Consider the following 18,591-nt stretch of genomic DNA (forward strand, 5'->3'; position numbering starts at 1 on the left):
GAGAAACAACAACCACTCCAAAGAAAAGTGATCTACTGTATATGAAATGTACCCTTGGTATTTAAACATTAGAATGTGACTCTGCTGTAATTAAACCTTCACATCATTGCATCTCCACCAGTTTTTTAATGTAATGAGACCCGCATTCAACCAATATTTACCTAATTTCAACCCACATTCAGTTCAGTCAACACCCGTGCAGCTAAACAAACATGAAACAGCGCTGGACAATACAATACATACAAGCTGAATCACCGATGGGCCCAATGACTGGAGGCTGTAATCATACATTCACACTATGTGACTCATCCTGCTGTGAAAGGCGTCCCATGGTAAGCCATCCCGTGGTCCGCAGCATGTCTGTTGATCTGAAATCACGGTCAAAATGTGTCCCTGATCACTAACGGATACGATGGACGCCATGAAGGCGTTTCTCTCCCCAACAAGACGGGCAATGACTCCCCTGCAGACGGCCTGGTGCGCAATGTGCCATCAATGTATTGATGGACTTGGTATAATGTTGTATAATGTGAGCTGATTAAACATACGCAGAGGAAATCCTGTTGCTTTTTGCACCGGTGCCTGGCTGTTCAAATGAAAGAAAATTTCAAATTCTAATTTCATTAGTTTCTCCTGACTACAGTTTGTGAGTCCATTACTCACGACAGCGCCGTAAAGCTTCATCAGATAAATCAAGTTAAACGTTCTCTCGCTTTAATGATTCACCCATAATGAATTCATGGCCTCAGGTCATCAATCATACTTCCTCTCAATAGTCTGGTGGTTCTTTTGAAGTGGTTTGAGCAAACTGTTTGAATTCTATGTGATAAGCCGCGTCATAAGGTCTCGTCTGTCCCCTCTGATCAAGACGTACCTGCAGGGGGACGTACCTGCAGGGGGACGTACCTGCAGGGGGACGTACCTGCAGGGGGACATACCTGCAGGGGGACGTACCTGCGCACAAACATGAAATCGGGAAGGCGGCAAACCCTTTTTCACACAACTGTACATGCAGGGCTGCAAACCCAGCTCCTGCACAGCCATCTCAACTGATATTGTGCTGCCGATGCATCAATCAACGTCTTGTGGTGAACACGATTGCTGCTTCTGAGGAAAGCTGCCTTTAAAACTAGAATAATAAAACGTATTCTAGAAATAGAGGCATCAAACTAGGCATTCAAACATACTTAAGCTGTCTCTTTTAGACATAATTATATGATAAATTATACTGACTTATTTAATCTTTCCTCATCATGTTCAAAATGTTTCTTTTTTTTATATCGGATCTTGTTTTTAAAGTAGCCCAAAAATCCGAATGGGCTGCTTCCTCCTCCACTGTTGACCTTCAGACAGGAGATGTGTGGTGGAGCTGCACGCCATGTGCAGGACGCGAGAAGACACAAAGACAAAGACAAGTCCGTCATGGGACGCCTCATTGTTTGATCTAATTTGGGCAACTGGTGTTTACACTCCGTCCACATGCGTCGCACCAAGAAACACAGGAAGTGGGCGGTGACTTTTTAGCGTTTGGGCTGGTGAATCAAAAGATTTTTAGTTCGCACGCAAGCATGCGTGCACACAAATAGACAGTATGTACATATATTATATATATATATGAGCCTCATAGTTCTGTGACACCCTGCGAGGATCTAATGAAACTAATCGTTATTTCATTGACCATTAAAACACATTGTTCTGAGCGGCGAGCTCTTGGCTCGGCCCAAACGTCCACGTCCAACTTTAGCTTTGTGCACTCGCTGGCAGCGGCCTTTTGGGTCTTTATTGGCTCCCAGAAGTGGACGACGTCCAAACTGCAAGAATGTGTGCAGCTCACGCTGTAATTTCCCTGCCACCTGTGGGACTAAACCGCCCGTTAGCTGCCGCTCGGCTGCGTCTGCTGCAACAACAAGGCGTTGAAAAAGCTCACAAAGAGTCAGTGGCGTGACGTCACCCCGTTGAGGGGAGGGCAAGGACGGAGGACTCTGGGGACATCGTCCCTACCCGAGAGACAGGAAGCATTAAAAGTATTATACTGGACTATTGAACTTTGCACCTCCCACATTCATTTGAAACAAGGTGCTCTGCTCAAAGGGATCAAAGGAACAGTTCGTTACTCGGGTTTTAGCATTAAAAAGATGTCAATTTCAATTTCAACCTTTGGGTTGACGTTCACTATGATGCTGTTGAAATATGCTTATTGCTGTTCTACACTAACATTAGAATGCAATGTAAGTAAGTTTGAGCTAATCGCTGAAGCTAAAGCGCTAACGTAAAGCTAACTCATGCTAACTGCAACCTGTGACAAAGTCCCGCGGAGCAGGAAGAAAAGGGTTTTCTGCTGAAACTGGCGTGTCAGCTGTTTCCAATCTGAATATGGAATTACAAGATGTTCGGTTGGAGACATTTTATGAATAACAGCGAGGTATTTCAGTAGAAGTGAGTGATTGCCCTTTGACATGCAGGCCGTACGTCTTCATGTGCCGCGCAGCCTTAAGTATCCACTCGCAGCTTCACATTATTCCACTTTTTCATCCTCTTGGACCAAACCCCTACCCGATATACTGCCAATGTCAATTTAATGCTACCCAGAGAAGTTTTCCCCCCATCCGTCATCTTAACTGTGGCGGTATTTCAGAGACATCAAAGCCTGTCCCGCTGTCCCCGTCCGTCCCCCCACGTCCTCACCGCTCGGGAGCCCCATCGCACAAACGTTTGACCTCTGGACAAAACGTCTTTCAAGGGGTTTTCTCGTCCTCGATTGAGGGAGACACATTTCTTCAATTATTACCCAGTGATGTATGAAACAGAAGCTTTCGTGCGTGCGTGTGTCCCACGGAACAATGGAAGCCTTTATTCTGCAGCGTCGCCCCCAAGTGGAACCAAGCAGGACCAGAATCAGCCTGTTTATGAGGTTGTGGTGTGTGCGTGAAGCGTCATATGCAGCTTTTACTCACAATGGAACGTTGTCTCTGAATAGGAGACACGTGGAATGGAGTAAAGCGCTTGTTGTAAAGAAGGCACATTGTTGACACTTTATCATCATTTGCATCTTGGCTGGAAGGATCACTGGTTTTCTGCTCAATTGGAAACACTATGAAAGAGAATATTTAGTAGTTATCTTCCTGTCTTTTCATTTTATCATAGTTATAATCTGTTTACGGAATGATTTAAAGTGCATAACATGTACAACAGGCACAGCCAGATCAATATTGATGTTGTTATTTCTCATGGAGTAAAGGTTCAGGGATCTCTGGTTGATGCCTTTAGATCCTTTAGATGCTACAAATGATCCGTCCTGTTAAAACCTTTTCAAGATGGACGCGGCTTCCTGCAAAAGTGAGAGAGGAAAATAAATATTAAAATGGATACCACAAATTTTTTCGCTGAACTCTCGGTTGATTTTCATTTCTGTGTATTCCTGGGAGCAGATGTCATGTGAGCAGCTCTCAGCCAATAAGGACCAGTATAGACATGTAGTAAAGGAGATATTCTGGGTCAAATGTCCCCATCGAGTGTTTCACTGGGCTTCACCCGTCCATCAGATGACTGAGTGAACCCTCTGCTCCCCCGTTAGCAGGTAAACGCTGCGTCTCCCCCGTCTCCCCCGCTCCCCCCTTCATGGGATGCTCCTAACGCCACATATGGAAGACATCATGCTGTTACAAAGCAGCACTAATAACAGCATGGCTGTGGGTTTAATAAAAAGGAATGGAACCAATTACAGGCCCCCCCCCCCACAACCCCCCCTCATGTGCTGCAGCGTATTAGCGTGTCCAGACCGGCACAGACCGGGAGGGAGGACAAGACACCAGAGAGACAGGGACTGTGGTGGAGAGGAGGAACACACAGGGAGATGTGTGGGGAGGGGAGGACGTTGATTAGAATGAGAGCATGAAGCCAGTATGTCACGCTCAGCTGAATGAGTGAATGAATGAGTGAATGAATGAGTGAATGAATAGGAAGGAACTCTACCTACTAACGCAGAAGCAGGGATGTGAGACTTCTATTTAGTTACTGACTCAAACGCTGCTTTTATTTAGAAACACTGCCCCCCCCCCTCAGACCACCTTAGAGTTTCTCCCTCAGAGCCCCCCCCTTAATGGCCGTACTGCCCCTTGTCTGTTAGGGTGAATGTCGAGGCGCATTGAGAGAACAACAGGGTGGATGAACACAAGGGGGGAGCAGTTGGCAGTGAAAGTGTGGTGTGTCGGGGGGAGGGGGGGCGGTACTTCCTGGGTGGGCAGACCGGGCCGTGACCCCCCCCCCCCCCCCGGCTCAGTAAGGCATGGGCACAGTGGGGTTTGTGGGTCACACTGAGGGAGCTCATCACACAACAACAGCTGCACGTTGTCACATAAAAGGAAAGATCGACACTAGCAAACAAATGGCAGCACTTAAATTGTACTTATAATGACACTTTTCTTTAACATGTTTTGAAACTGCTTATTTACAGAAAATGTACTTTCTTGTTACTTGTTCTTCTGAGTTTGTATCTCTATGTGGAAATGCACTTATTGTACGTCGCTTTGGATAAAAGCGTCAGCTAAATGACATGTAATGTAATGTGTGATGTAATGTAATGTAATGTGTGATGTAATGTAATGTGTGATGTAATGTAATGTGATGTAATGTAATGTAATGTGTGATGTAATGTAATGTGTGATGTAATGTAATCTGTGATGTAATGTAATGTGATGTAATGTAATGTAATGTGTGATGTAATGTGTGATGTAATGTAATGTAATGTGTGATGTAATGTAATGTAATGTGTGATGTAATGTAATGTGTGATGTAATGTAATGTGATGTAATGTAATGTAATGTGTGATGTAATGTAATGTGTGATGTAATGTAATCTGTGATGTAATGTAATGTGATGTAATGTAATGTGTGATGTAATGTAATGTGTGATGTAATGTAATGTAATGTGTGATGTAATGTAATGTAATGTGTGATGTAATGTAATGTGTGATGTAATGTAATGTAATGTGTGATGTAATGTAATGTGTGATGTAATGTAATGTAATGTAATGTGTGATGTAATGTAATGTGTGATGTAATGTAATGTAATGTGTGATGTAATGTAATGTAATGTGTGATGTAATGTAATCTGTGATGTAATGTAATCTGTGATGTAATGTAATGTGTGATGTAATGTAATGTAATGTGTGATGTAATGTAATGTAATGTAATGTGTGATGTAATGTAATGTAATGTAATGTGTGATGTAATGTAATGTAATGTGTAATGTAATGTAATGTGTGATGTAATGTAATGTGTGATGTAATGTAATGTAATGTGTGATGTAATGTAATGTGTGATGTAATGTAATGTGTGATGTAATGTAATGTGTGATGTAATGTAATGTAATGTGTGATGTAATGTAATCTGTGATGTAATGTAATCTGTGATGTAATGTAATGTGTGATGTAATGTAATGTAATGTGTGATGTAATGTAATGTAATGTAATGTGTGATGTAATGTAATGTAATGTGTGATGTAATGTAATCTGTGATGTAATGTAATCTGTGATGTAATGTAATGTGTGATGTAATGTAATGTAATGTGTGATGTAATGTAATGTAATGTAATGTGTGATGTAATGTAATGTAATGTAATGTGTGATGTAATGTAATGTGTAATGTAATGTAATGTGTGATGTAATGTAATGTGTGATGTAATGTAATGTAATGTGTGATGTAATGTAATGTGTGATGTAATGTAATGTGTGATGTAATGTAATCTGTGATGTAATGTAATGTGTGATGTAATGTAATGTGTGATGTAATGTAATGTAATGTGTGATGTAATGTAATGTAATGTGTGATGTAATGTGTGATGTAAAAGCGGCTCCTCCTGCAGGTCAATGCGCTGCTTGTTCAGCTGATTTAAAGGTAAAGAGGGAGTCCTTCCTGCTGATAAGAACAATGGATTGATTTCCTTTAGTGTCACACACAGAGATACATGTGTGCTGTAAAAAGATGCATTAACTCAGACACACATGGACGCACTGCATGGAACGCCCCCCCCCCCCCCCCCCCCCCCAGCATCCTGGTGATTGTTGCTCCATCAATATGGTATTACCTGTACCCCCCAGTGATCACGCCTCCGTGAGCGGGTTACGACGTACTCTGTTACCTGTGTGTTAGTGTCAGGGGGGGGGGGGGGGGGGGGGGGGGGCGTCATGGTGGCCTGCACGGGGCCAATGGATTAACTTGAGCTGGGAGGGATTCATCAAAGGCTCCTTCCACGGTTTCTTATTCAAAGGTGGAGCTCAATTCTAACGGTTATTATATTGAATATACAGTATATGTATATTGAAATACTGAAATACTAAAACGACTCCTATGTTCACAGTTATGAGGTACCTGATATATATGTAAATGTAGATATAATAACCCAAATAAAGGGTAGAAAGTGCACACTGGGCACTGAAGTGACTTCATTCTGGAACCTTCTTTTGGACCAAACTGGATTAAATGCTGTATTTGACATTAATGAGCACTGTGACTCTTAATTCTTGAGCCCCGTTTGTCTCAGTGAGGAATTTGTTGACACCACATATTTATTGAAACGTCAAATTCAGGGTCTGGTGTTTTATTTGTTAGTTTAAAACGATCACTGCTTTGGTTCATTGTGAGTCACAATCACATCATGACGTGAAGCCCTCTGCTTTGACCATAGATGATACAACTGGCCTCAGCTGTTCTCTTTGTCCCATCCTTGTCTGTCTCGTTCCTCCGGAGAGGACAGTGTGAGGACGTTACGGCTGGAAGACACCGTCCTCTCTTATCTCTCTTATTTTCATTGGTTCCAGGTGTGACAGGTAACCTGTGTGTGAGGACCAGTCCCCCCTCAGTCTCCTTCTAATCACCCCGTTTGTCCCAAACGTGTCTCTCTTCTCTGTCTCCGTGTGTCTTTTCTGTCCCAGCTTGTGACTGTTACTGGAGGTTGTGCTCGTGGGGGGGGGGCATGCTTCTCATTGAACACTGGCCATAAATCTCTGAGCTCCTCGTGGCCTCTGAGCAAAGCGCTCTGATATTAAATAATGATCTGTGGCCCCCCCAGGGATGAGATGTGATCTGGTTCCCATCTCTGACTCCAGAGAGGGGATTAACTGCACGCTCGCTGCAGGGGACAGGAAGAGGACGCTGTCTTCTGTGGACAGGATGCACCGTAAAGCTGGATGATCTCCTCTCATGCCGACGGGTTGCGCTTGCCCTGAATGCACCAGTGGCGTTCAGGGACCACGGGGAGACCGTTTATAGTAGCTGGGATTCGCTTCAAGGTCACGACTCAACAGAGGAAGAAAAGCAACGCCACGTCTTCCGTTTGGACCCCCCCCCACCGAGCGGATGGAAGACCATGGTGTCCTTGAGAAAGGACCGGAGACAGACTGTACAGGAGGAGACCTCCCCCCCCCCCCCCCCACACACACACATCTGTTGTGTGGAAGGGCTTCTAATTTACCTTTTTGGTGCAGAACAACAAAGGCCATGTGGGGGGGGGGACTCGTTCAGCCTGCACATTGAGTTTTGACTAAGACCTCGTCTGGTGGGGAGGGACGGGGGGGGGTCGCTTTGCATACTTCAAAGAGTTTCACATTTGCAGAAGCACCTGCGCCAAGAAAGTTTTACTGACTTCTTTAACGTTAAATTTAATCATCATTATTCAAATATGTCATTTTTTTATAAATTCCTACAATCCCATCAGTTTAACGTTAATTAAAGCCCTAAAATACGTATAAATAAGTAAATTAATATATCTAAAATAAACATTATTTTTCCCAAATTTTGACATCGCTCAGAACATATTTATATTTATTTTATTATGTGACACAACTATTTGCAGAACCCATCTATGGCATCAATGACACGTATAACAGCATCTCCCATCTAAAAATGTGCCTGTTTCTGGAGTTTGACGTGCACTTTAAGGGTCAAAGGTCATCCATAGACACCCGCTGTGGGGTCACCTTCATTAGGTGTTAATGACCCTCCCTGAGGGCCAGTTGTCAGCTGTGCTTTGTGTTATTAACTCAGCTTCCTTTGTTTATGTGAAAAGACAACATGGAGTCTGCTCATCGGCCCTTCTGCTCTTTCTCCACCCCCTTCTCCCCCCGGAATGATGAACGAGGAAGTGGCTCTGCTGGGCACATGGTGGGGGTCGATCGCCCTCCATCAGGAGGCCTTTCAGACGCAAGACGTGTTCCTAGTGTTCCTTCATCTGCTAATCAGAGAGGAAATCCTCACCGCTCGGAGCACAGAAGGCCTCGCACTGAACCAATCACGGGCCAGAGGACAAAGTTCAACCACTTGATTCAAACAAGTGTTGGAGGCAGCATCAGAAGCACGTTTGTAGAAGGAGTCCTTTACGCGGTGGCTCCTGGCTGAGAATAAACCTCCGCAGACCGGGCTCAAATGACCACAGAGGACCCCGGTGGGGGGAATGCTCTCTGACCTCTGACCTCTGGCCACACCAGAGGGCCCGAAGCTGACCTCCTCGAGTGGTGGAGCGCAGCAGGGACCAGTTGCCTTGGTCACTTGGGGAGTGAGAGTGGATGCCGTGTGGGTGGTGGAAGGAGGAGGAGGAGGGCGACCCGCTTCTCCCTTTGTGGGACTTGAGACCTTTTATTTTAAGCCGCGACATTCGGCTCCCACACTCCCCAGCGAGGACACGTGACCCCCTCCGGAAGGGTCACTGATTACTTTCCTCGGGACCTCTGGATGAAGGTCTGTTCTGCAGACTGAACCTGAGTCAGTCATCTGGTGGATGAGAGGAACATGAAGGAGCGGCCTGTTGGCTTCCAGCCTCCTTTAACTCTGTTTATTAGGTGATAACATCTGGCTCATCTTACCTCCTCTGATGTTCCATTAAGCTCACGGTAGTTGGGAGTCTACAGTCTGAATTCATCTTCTCAACCTAAAGAAGCACAGAGATGTTGTGGATGGAAGCTGTGTGTGTTTCCTGCATTGATTACAGATGTTTAGAAGGTTTAGAAGGTTCCATCCTACAGATGTGTGGCAGCGGCCCGAGTTCGACCCGGAGGTAAATCACAGTGACAGCGGGACACCGTACGTATCGGCACATAAACCCCCCCCCCCCATAAACTAAACAGGCACCTATTGATCGGGACCATCTCCCTGCGGTTGAGAATGCAATATTAATGGGTCGGGTGGGGGAGGGGGGGGGGGGGGGGGGTTGTTGGCCTGTGTGTGTTTATTTGTGGCAGCATCCGCTCTCACGGCTCCGACGGGGCGACTCCATCAGGCAGCGCGAGGCTGGCGGACTGGGAGGGGGGGGGCACTTTATGGAGGCCGGGCTCACAGGTCGGGGGGGGGGGGGGCCTGGAGGGGTTCCCAAACGCCTCCAATCACCAATTGATTGCTTCCACATCGGAAGTCACTGTCCCACGTCGACTCCAAATGTAGATCCCTGCAGCCTCATGACCCCCCCGGGAACGACCGGGGAACCGGGACGGAGAAGAGGACTGATTGGGAAAGTGGGGGAGGGTCCGCCGGAGGTCAGGTGATCGCAGGTGAAGCGTGCGAGAATAGTGAATGGAAATGTTTTTTAAATTAATTCAAACTGTTACCTTCAGATTTTAATTTGTTTCTTGTAAATAAACAACGGCATCAAAGCCATTTCCATACACTATGAATAAAGCTTTCCTACCTCCCCCATCGACAAAAGTCAAAATCCAAACTAAAGTCACCTGCTGAACAGATGTACTTTAGATCCTGTTTGGAATAAATACAAAGACCATGAACTCGGTGCCAAAATGAGCCCAAAACACATGTTTGAACAAAGGTTTTAGTCATAACTTCCTGCAGAATTTCACATACAAAAGACTCTTATCAACAATAGACTGTGCTGTAATAAATTAAGCTCTTAGAAATATAGAGTTGCATGTAAGCACCGTGATGAAGGTCGATTAAATGAAGTAGAAAACAATCAGATCCACAAGGTTTATACGAGCTCTGCATCGGCGACATAAATAACATCAAAGCTGTGGTTTAAGTTTCTGGTCCAGTTCTCATCCTGCTGCGTGTGCCGGATCTTCAGAAGGACCGTTCAGAAGGACACCTCCTGTCATACGTCCTTCAACGCGCCCGTCTTCAGGCTGGTCTCTGTGGACCTTCTGGGCGGTCCGGTCTGGGGATGAAGGGACGCGCTTTGGTGAGTGTTTTAGGAGACGTCCTCGTCCTCGGGACGGACCTTCAGGAGTCCCAGCCGAAGTCGTGGCCGGTCATCTGGTAGAACTTGAGGTTGAAGGGCCGGTAAAAGTCTCGGAGGCGGCGCAGCGCGTCGGGGGGGATCCGGGGGTGGGGCCGGCCCTTGGACTTCCCCAGGCAGCGAGGCCTGCTGCTGCCCTCGGGCTTCTTCAGGCAGGGGAAGCCTTTGGTCTGGTTGAAGTAGAAGTGCTTGTCCGTCACCACGCGCTTCAGCCCCAGGAAGTCCTGGACCCGGCCCATCTCGCCCGCCGGGTCGGCCACCAGCCGCTCGCCGCTGACGAAGAGGAGGCCCGAGAGCGGGAAGAAGCGCAGCCAGCTCTCCAGGTGCTTGGCGTAGATGCCGATGCGCACGGCGCTCCACGACGTGTCGATGAGGCCCGCGGTGGCGTTGCGGAAGGCCAGGTTCTGGAAGGACGGCAGCCCGGGGGACTTGGACAGCGTCTGCGTGTAGTCGGAGACGGCGCGGGTCACGGGGTCGCGCACCACCACGATCAGCTTGGTGTGGCGGCTCATGGAGAAGACGCGGCGGGGCGCTTCCTTGGTGATGAAGTAGCTGGGGGTCTTCTCCATGGTGATCTGGCCCTCCAGGGTCCGCGGCATGAGGCCCCTGGAGACACAGAACACAAAGGCCGCCATTATTGAACCTGATAACCTTTGTCTGCTCGTGGCGCCTGGCCCTGCCCTGCTTCTGACATCAGAGGTGTCCTCCTGGGCTTCACTTAGATGACTCAGCGGCTGAGAAGACGCAGCGGTGCCCTCAAGAGCTTCAACCAAGAGCCGCAGAGTCAGCACCACAGAGCAGATTGTGAGAGAAACCTCGTGGCCTTTATTTCATTCAAAGGCCGATAAAATGAAATCTAATTGTGTGAAATGAAATTTTCTTCTCTTTAAAAACCAAGACTACTACAGAAGGAGAGATGAGCAGAAACCTGGGCAACAACATCTAGAGGAGGAAGGAGGGAAAGAGCGCGTTCCTCTCCAGGGGATGTGATCACACAGCAGACTGCGCCACGCGGTGGGATTTTCATCAACCCCCTCCGTCGGCATCTGTGGCTGGAATGCGTTTGGCTCTGAGAGGGCGCAGATGTGCGTTTATCTGTGCGTGCACGTGTGTCCGTGGGCTGAGCCGGGTCGGGCTGTTTAACGCGCCGCGGGCTAATGGGCTACTGTTCACGTGTACGAGGGCCCCGGAGAGCGGAGGGCGAGGAGGCCCCCGAGTCACACCAAGCACTCTCCACCCCGGCTTCATGAGACGCCGTTTAGACCTATTTGGTCAAAGGGGAGTTTTTACTGCTCAAAAACCACCGTTGTGCAAAAGAAATGTTTCAAAGCACTGCAGAGTTTGCAGTAAAGTGCAAACGCCAAACCGCACAAACAGAGACAGCTTCAAAGCTACGGAGCCGTGACGTTAGCCACGGCTAGCGTTAGCTAACGGTTTCTGTGCCTACAAGCAGCTGTTGGCACATCTGTAAAAGTAACATCAGAGATGAACTAGCTTAGCACTGTGATCTGGTTAAAGGGGCATCCCGTCGATCTCACTCAGTGACTTGACTTCAAAAGGGACTAAAGTGTTACTGGAATGTGAGTTTGTTCTACTTACGAGTTAAAAAAGGGACACCTGCAGGTCGGGGAAACACTCATTTCTGTTTGTACACCACCCGTCTCTCCTTCTTTGTGCGCTCTCCACGTCTCACACACACACACACACACACGTAAACACAGAGATCCACATCTGGGAGTAATCTGTGTGTGTGTGTGTGTGTGTGTGTGTGAGGCGGCGATGAGGGAAGTGTTTCTGGGTGAGGACGTTTCCTTCTTGTGTCGAGGTTTACCGAGCTCTGAACGCTGTGATCCACGGTGGCCCCGCTGGGCCGAGGCCAGACCCCCCCCCATCACCCCCCCTCCCCCCTTAATCCCCACCAGCCTGCGCGGGAACGTACCCTCACACCCCGAAGGTCGGAGGCAGATGGTTGTGTTTCAGCGGGCGAGACCACCGGGGATCACGTAATGCAACATGTCATCGTGTGCCGATCTCCCTCTTCTCCTTCCTCCTCCTCCTCCTCCTCCTCCCCCCCCCCCCCCCCCGGGTTCCCTCAGACGACCTCAGAGGATCCCTCAGCGCGGGGTTGTTGTGTACACATTTGACGCGTCTTTGTGTGCGACGTGTTAGAGCTGCTGGCCGCAGGGCGGCCTGTCATTAGCGAGGGGAAAGTACAGGGTGAGGATCTCCTGTGGGCTGATTCCAGGTCAGCGAGGACCGAGAGCCTCTCGATGAAAGGGGAGCAAAGTAGTACTTCTGTGTGTGAGTGTGTGTTGGAGTCGGGCCATTACATTATGATGCTTCTGCATGAAGAAATACAGAACTCCTGTCTTCAATCCTCTTATTTGTTTCAGGTTTTTCAGGTTATGGACATAAAAATACTGTATTACATTCATTATTTGTAATAGAAAAATTGTATTTATTCTCATAAAGGGGGGGTAGGTCTGTAGGAAAGGGCTGAAGAATGCGTCAAGCTGAGGGGAGAAGCATCATAAATGAGACATCGGAGGGTCTGCTGAGACCTGTGTGTGCGACCATTTTAACCTCCACAATTAGCTTGCAACCCCCCCCCCCTTCTGACTTATCGATCTGCAGTCGTGTTCCTGTCGGCCCCACCCTGCCTTCCTCCGCCCCCCTGAGCCCGGGATGAACAGGTGCTGTAACTATTAGTTCATTGCATCCTGTAACATCGTGAAGTACCGGCTGATTAAGGTAACGCACAAAGAGCCATTTAAGCTACACACTGCGACGTTATTGGTGCTGCAGGAAGCTCTCCTCACTCCACACCACGTTTGATGAGGACACACAGCCTGACTGCAGGTTCCTCATTTAGCGGGTTAAAGATTAAACACGAGTCAACAGCTGCGTCTTCTTATCCTGCCCTGCACAGGCCACAGGAAACCACGTGTCCACCGATTAGACGGCTTCTCACACGCACAACATATAGTGATGGACTCCACATGGACCCAAGCTGCAGGGCCCCGTGGTGCCGAGTCCCCTCCGTGGGCCCGGCTTCTGCCGCCCGTGGTCCATCCGGCTCACGAGGGCCTCGGCCCACACGAAGGACCGAGCGGCCGGTTCCCTCCAAATCAATGGGGGGGTGTGGGGGGGGGTTTGCTTGTCCTCCAACTCTCTGCGCCAGACTTCCAGGGATAATTGATCTCATTTCCTGGTGGAACCCGGCGCAGACGCTACGGCGAGCTGGCGGGTTCATGTCGGACGGAGAGGGGGTTGATCATCAGACAAAGAAAGGTGTGTTTGTGTTGGGGATTCTCAGGGCGGCTGCAGGTTCTCACGACCCCCCCCCCCCCCTCCCCACGCGCCAGTCAGACATTAAACAGACACTCAGTCAATCATTTACCCGCCTCTCCAGACCAGTGGTGCTCAACTGGGTTTGTGTGTCTGTCCATCACAACCAGTCCGAGGAACAGAAATGATCTGAATTTGATTCACGCGTTTCAGGACGTCGTTTACAATAACGCCTTCGTGGTGAAACGACCGGCGAGGATTCCAAGCAGAAAGAGGAAGTAGAAGCACCAGATGGAGAAGAGAAGGTCATACTGAACTCCGCCTGTTCAACAAGTAAAAGCAGACCTTGATGAATGAATGAATGAATGAAGGTCCTGAATCCGCCCTCTGAAGCTCCATCATTGCTGGTTGGATGGGACGCGGCGTGCTGGGAGTCTAAAGGTCGTCCAATGACGGGCTGTCAGAATATTGATGACTGAGTTCAAGCAAATGCTTTTTTTACAAGTAAAAATCCATACCTGTCCCACACCAATTGATTAAGTCATGTTTGATCATATCGTTTTACTTCTTCAAACTACATTTACATATTAATTCTGGCAAAGAAAAACATTTAAATGTAAATATGGTGTTTATCAGCCGTGACGACATCGATCCTCCCTGCCTTCCAATACGCAGCATTCGACCCCCCCATCGGAAACAGAGCCTTCTTCCTTCCACCAAGATCTATGCGCCTCCTACTTTTAAGCCACTTTCCGTTCCTGCAACATGAAGCTTCCTGAGAACCAGAGAGGAAGTCAACCCGAGATCCATTGGTCCAGTGGCGCTTTGCACTACACAGCTTGGGTGACCTGAACAAGGCGATAAGCCCCTCCCACGGCGCGGGGTGCAGATGTCAACAGCTCCTTGTCAACAAGACTGAATATTTACAAGTTAATTCATCTCTGCGATGGATGGAGGCGCAGCGAGGGAGATCAATACAGGACCCATTTCAGGGGGTCGATATCGGGAGATGACGGGAGTTTATATCTCCTGGACATTTATAGCATAAAGAAAAGGGGGTGGAGTCCCAGCTGGCAACACGTGCTCGCGCTCACTCTGCACGCCACGGCGGCCCTCGCTCGCCACCACACAACCACACAGCCCACGCCAGCGCGTTTCCACATGTAAGCATTTCTTTCTACAACAATGTGCCAAAGGCTTCCTCTAAGGATGTCCATGTGTTTTACTTGGTCACTGGCTGGATACAGGAGGGGGGGGGGTCAGGAGGGGGGTGTAGGAGGCAGGAGAGGAAGCAGGAGGTAAGGAAAGGAGACAGCGAGGTGTGTTCCATGGCTGCATAAGAAGCTCTACATCTGTCTCATATAAAAATGACAAAGTCCCAGAGACCCTTGCTGCTTGTCCGTGTGGGCGGGGAACTAGCCCCCCCCCCCACCCCCCGGGTGCAGCAAGGCTCCCGGTTGAGGTGCAGGAATACTGAAGACAAGCATTAGTCTGCTGATGACGGCCTCCACGCAGCGATGACACGAGAGGGTTGAGCGCGTGTTTCATGGCGCTCAGAGGGGGGGGGGGGGGGGGGGTGGTCAGAGGAAGGTGATGCGTTTGCTGGTCAGATCCTCACCCTCATGAGATTAGATAATAAACCTGATTCCCATTATAGTAATGATATTAAAACGATTGATAAGTAACATTTTGGTGTAAATGGCAAATAAACTCTGCCAAATTTTTGCGTCCACTTCTGTGAAAACGATAATGACCAGATGTTTTCCAGATGTCGCAACTTATATAATATATCAAGACGTGACTTTTGGTCGTTCATGAACACAACGTTGAAACTGACTCATAACTCCTCATGAAAAGAAGCAAGAAAACGCCCATCCTCCTCTTCCTGAAAACCACACACACACACACACACACACGCACACACGCACACACACGCACACACACGCACACACACGCGCTTTGATCTCAGATGTCGCTTAGTGCTGTTCCACCTGAGCCTCTCAGGGAGCCGATCATTGGCTGTATTGATCCCCCAGCGTTTCCCTCTCTTCTTCTCGCCTCTTTATAGAACCTTAATTTGTCCCTGGATCTTCTTTCCTCCCTCTGTACCCCCCCCCCCTCTTCTCCTCTTATCACTGGAATATAGTGTCATCATTTCCATCCAAAAACCTCTATGTTCATGTTCTCAGCTCAACAACTTTGTGTGTTTTTATTGTCAATTATTTTTATATACGTGGTAAAAGAAATACGGCTGCACATCTACTAAAAAATACAAGAATACATTTCAGCAAATGAAGCAGACACCTCTGAGAGGTCATCCACACTGCCACCACCCACAAGACCCCCATCCTCCATCTGTGACCATGGGGGGGGGGCCTCCAGGGACCCACATTGGACACTTAGGGAAGCAGCACGTCAGCTCAAACTGTTATTTATTGGCAGGGGACAGAATACGTCCTGCAGGGCGTCTTATTGGTGCTGAGGGACACTGATGGAGACACTGATCTCTCATCTGAGCAGCGACTCACTCACTCACTTACTCACTCACTCACTCACTCATCTTCTGAATGACACTGAGACAACTCGACAACGGAGCGCGAAAAGGCCCTAACGCACCGACGGCTTAGAGTGGAATCAAAAGTTCTCCAGACGTGGCACCGAAACCTTTGTATCATCATTTATTATTTATAACTATTCATTTCAGATTCAAAAGTCACAATGACACAAAGTAAAACCCTTTAAGAAACGGGAGGAGAAAAAAAAGGGGAAAGTCTAGCTTCTGCCGCCCTGACCTTTGACCCTCACGGGCTGATTTAAAGTATGACTGGGGTTTAAAGCAGAGGTACCTGTACCAGTCCGGCCCCTTGTCGTAGAAGCGGTCAAAGAAGTGCGGCTCGGAGCCGACGGCTCTGACGTCCGGGTGGATGCGCAGGAACTCCAGCAGAGCCCGGGTGCCTCCTTTCTTCACCCCGATGATGATGGCCTGGGGGAACTTCTTGCTGCCGAAGGTGTCGGCTGTGGACATGTTCTTGGGTGGCGCGTCGCTGTTCGGGGAGTCCGGCAGCTGCTCGCCGACCACCTGAGACGCGCCAAACGCGGCGCGCTGCTCGCGCCCGTCATAGTTCTGAATCGGGTTCTGCTGGTCCGGAACGGGTCCGGGCGAGGACTCGCAGTGTCCGTTGAGGCAGTAAAAGAGGTAAGTGAAGAGAAAGATCATGGCCAAGAAGACGGGCAGCTTGGACTGCGCCCTCGGGGGTCCGAAGCTGAACGCGGCTCTCCATCTACTACATGATCCCATGAGTCGCACTCCGCAGCCCGAGGACGCAACGCGGGAAACATGCCGCATCCAAAGACGTCATACTTCGAAGAGTCGGGCAGCTCGTTTCTTCCCCAAAAAATAAAGATTTACAGGCTCGTTCCGCAGCAGCGAGTGGCGCAAAACCTGCCCACCCGCGCGTAAAAGAGCTGCGCGTGTTCCTCAACATCTCTCCCTCCCTCTCCGTGTCTGTCTCCCTCCCTCTCCGTGTCTCTGTCTGTGTCTCCCTCCCTCTCTGTGTATCTGTCTCTCTCCTCCCCCCCCCCTCTCTCTCTCTCTCTGTGCGTTCGCGTCGTGCAGCGCGCTGTGCCTCCCGCGCGCTCCCGCGTGGTTCGTTGGCACGCGACGGCTCTGACTTCCCCATCGGCGCGCTGTTTATCACCCCCCCCCCCTCCCCCAACACCGAGCAATCATTAACTTTCCTCCCACCCCACGTGGGCAGAGAGGGAGAAACTCTCCCACACGTCAAATCACGTCCCGTCATTAGTCTGATTGCATTTAATTATTGGAAATATTCGGAACGCGATATTAGTTTGGATTGCAGACTGCGGTTGAAATTCCTCTCCAGGAAATGGCTCGTGTCCACCTGCTGTCTGCTGGCTCTGCTGACCACACACCCTCACGGAGCCATGACGCACGCTCTTAACCTTTACACTCCTGCATGGGGGGGGGGGCAGGTGTCATCAGATTCCACAGAGTTTATTCTTCCTTTAGATAAGATAAGAAGGCATTTAAAAGCCATAAAATCATCACGACGCCATAATAAAGGCAGATATGCAGGTTTATGGAACCAGATCCTCTTCACGTTCTTCACATGATGTGAGGTGTGCGGCCCACACGCACACACACGTCTGTTTGACCTTTTCCTTTGGGAATGTACAACTTTTATTCCATCACAGATGTAACACATTACATAAGGAATGTGTTACATCTGTTGAATCAACCTGAAACACAAGGTGTTTCCTCTGTTGGCCCACTGAAGGTAAAGAAAGGAAAAGGCTCTTGGTTCTATTGATGCCCACAGACACACAAACAGAGCAGGTTCCAGACGACATGATGCTTCAGCGTCAGAAGGTTTTAAAAAGGATACAAAACCCATTTTCCCCAAATAGAGTATAAATCTCATGTTATTGGCACTTTCACCCTGTGTGTTGTAATGTAAGTGAGGAGCTACATGGCAGCACATCCATATGGATGATAAATCTGAGGGGGGGGGGTGACAATATCTATCGACCCGGGCCCCCTCCAACCCTGCAGTATGTCAATTTCCTCAAGTCTCTAAACAGAGAAGGCATCATTTAGCCTTCCGCAGTGTGCGAGTTCTCCTCCGTATTGATCCGCTGCTGCAGAGTCAAAGTGATCGATGAGGCGCTGCTTGGCTTTGGGTCCACAGCGGTTCACAGGATGTGGGTCCCAAGCAAAACATCTCAGAAGCACAAACATGTGAAAATGCAAACTAATTGATTCCATTTTGACATTGTTTAAAATAACTTTGTTTGGTTTATTTAGTAAAACAAAATGCAGTTAAATTTGACTTTGATGCAGTAAAACGCTTCACTCAGTTCTGACTGATATTTGCTTTTATATTATTTACTTTTTTTATCAACATTGTAACAGCGGTCTTTATTTTACATGTTGAGATGCAAAACTCAATTCGTGTTGTCATGAGATATTTGAAACTTGAACTTGAAAGGATTTTAAGCGGACTCCCTTATTAGCTCGTCCTCTGCTCTGAGTCTGAAGAGGTTCAG

The 18,591-nt window shown here is 48.5% G+C and overlaps 1 protein-coding gene across 1 annotated transcript; it reads right to left on the reverse strand.

Annotated features, from left to right (window-relative positions):
* Positions 1-9,415: 9,415 nt before the first annotated feature.
* LOC119213232 (heparan sulfate glucosamine 3-O-sulfotransferase 6-like) lies at positions 9,416-17,072 on the reverse strand. Its single transcript, XM_037464399.2, has 2 exons — positions 16,371-17,072; positions 9,416-10,842 (listed from the first exon to the last, which is right to left on the reverse strand). Exons 1-2 carry the CDS (start codon positions 16,868-16,870, stop codon positions 10,221-10,223), a joined length of 1,122 nt encoding a protein of 373 aa, XP_037320296.1. The 5' UTR covers positions 16,871-17,072; the 3' UTR covers positions 9,416-10,220.
* Between the last annotated feature and the right edge of the window lie 1,519 nt (positions 17,073-18,591).

This window comes from Pungitius pungitius, chromosome 21 (assembly GCF_949316345.1).
Source record: "Pungitius pungitius chromosome 21, fPunPun2.1, whole genome shotgun sequence".
In the NCBI taxonomy this organism is placed as follows: domain Eukaryota; kingdom Metazoa; phylum Chordata; class Actinopteri; order Perciformes; family Gasterosteidae; genus Pungitius; species Pungitius pungitius.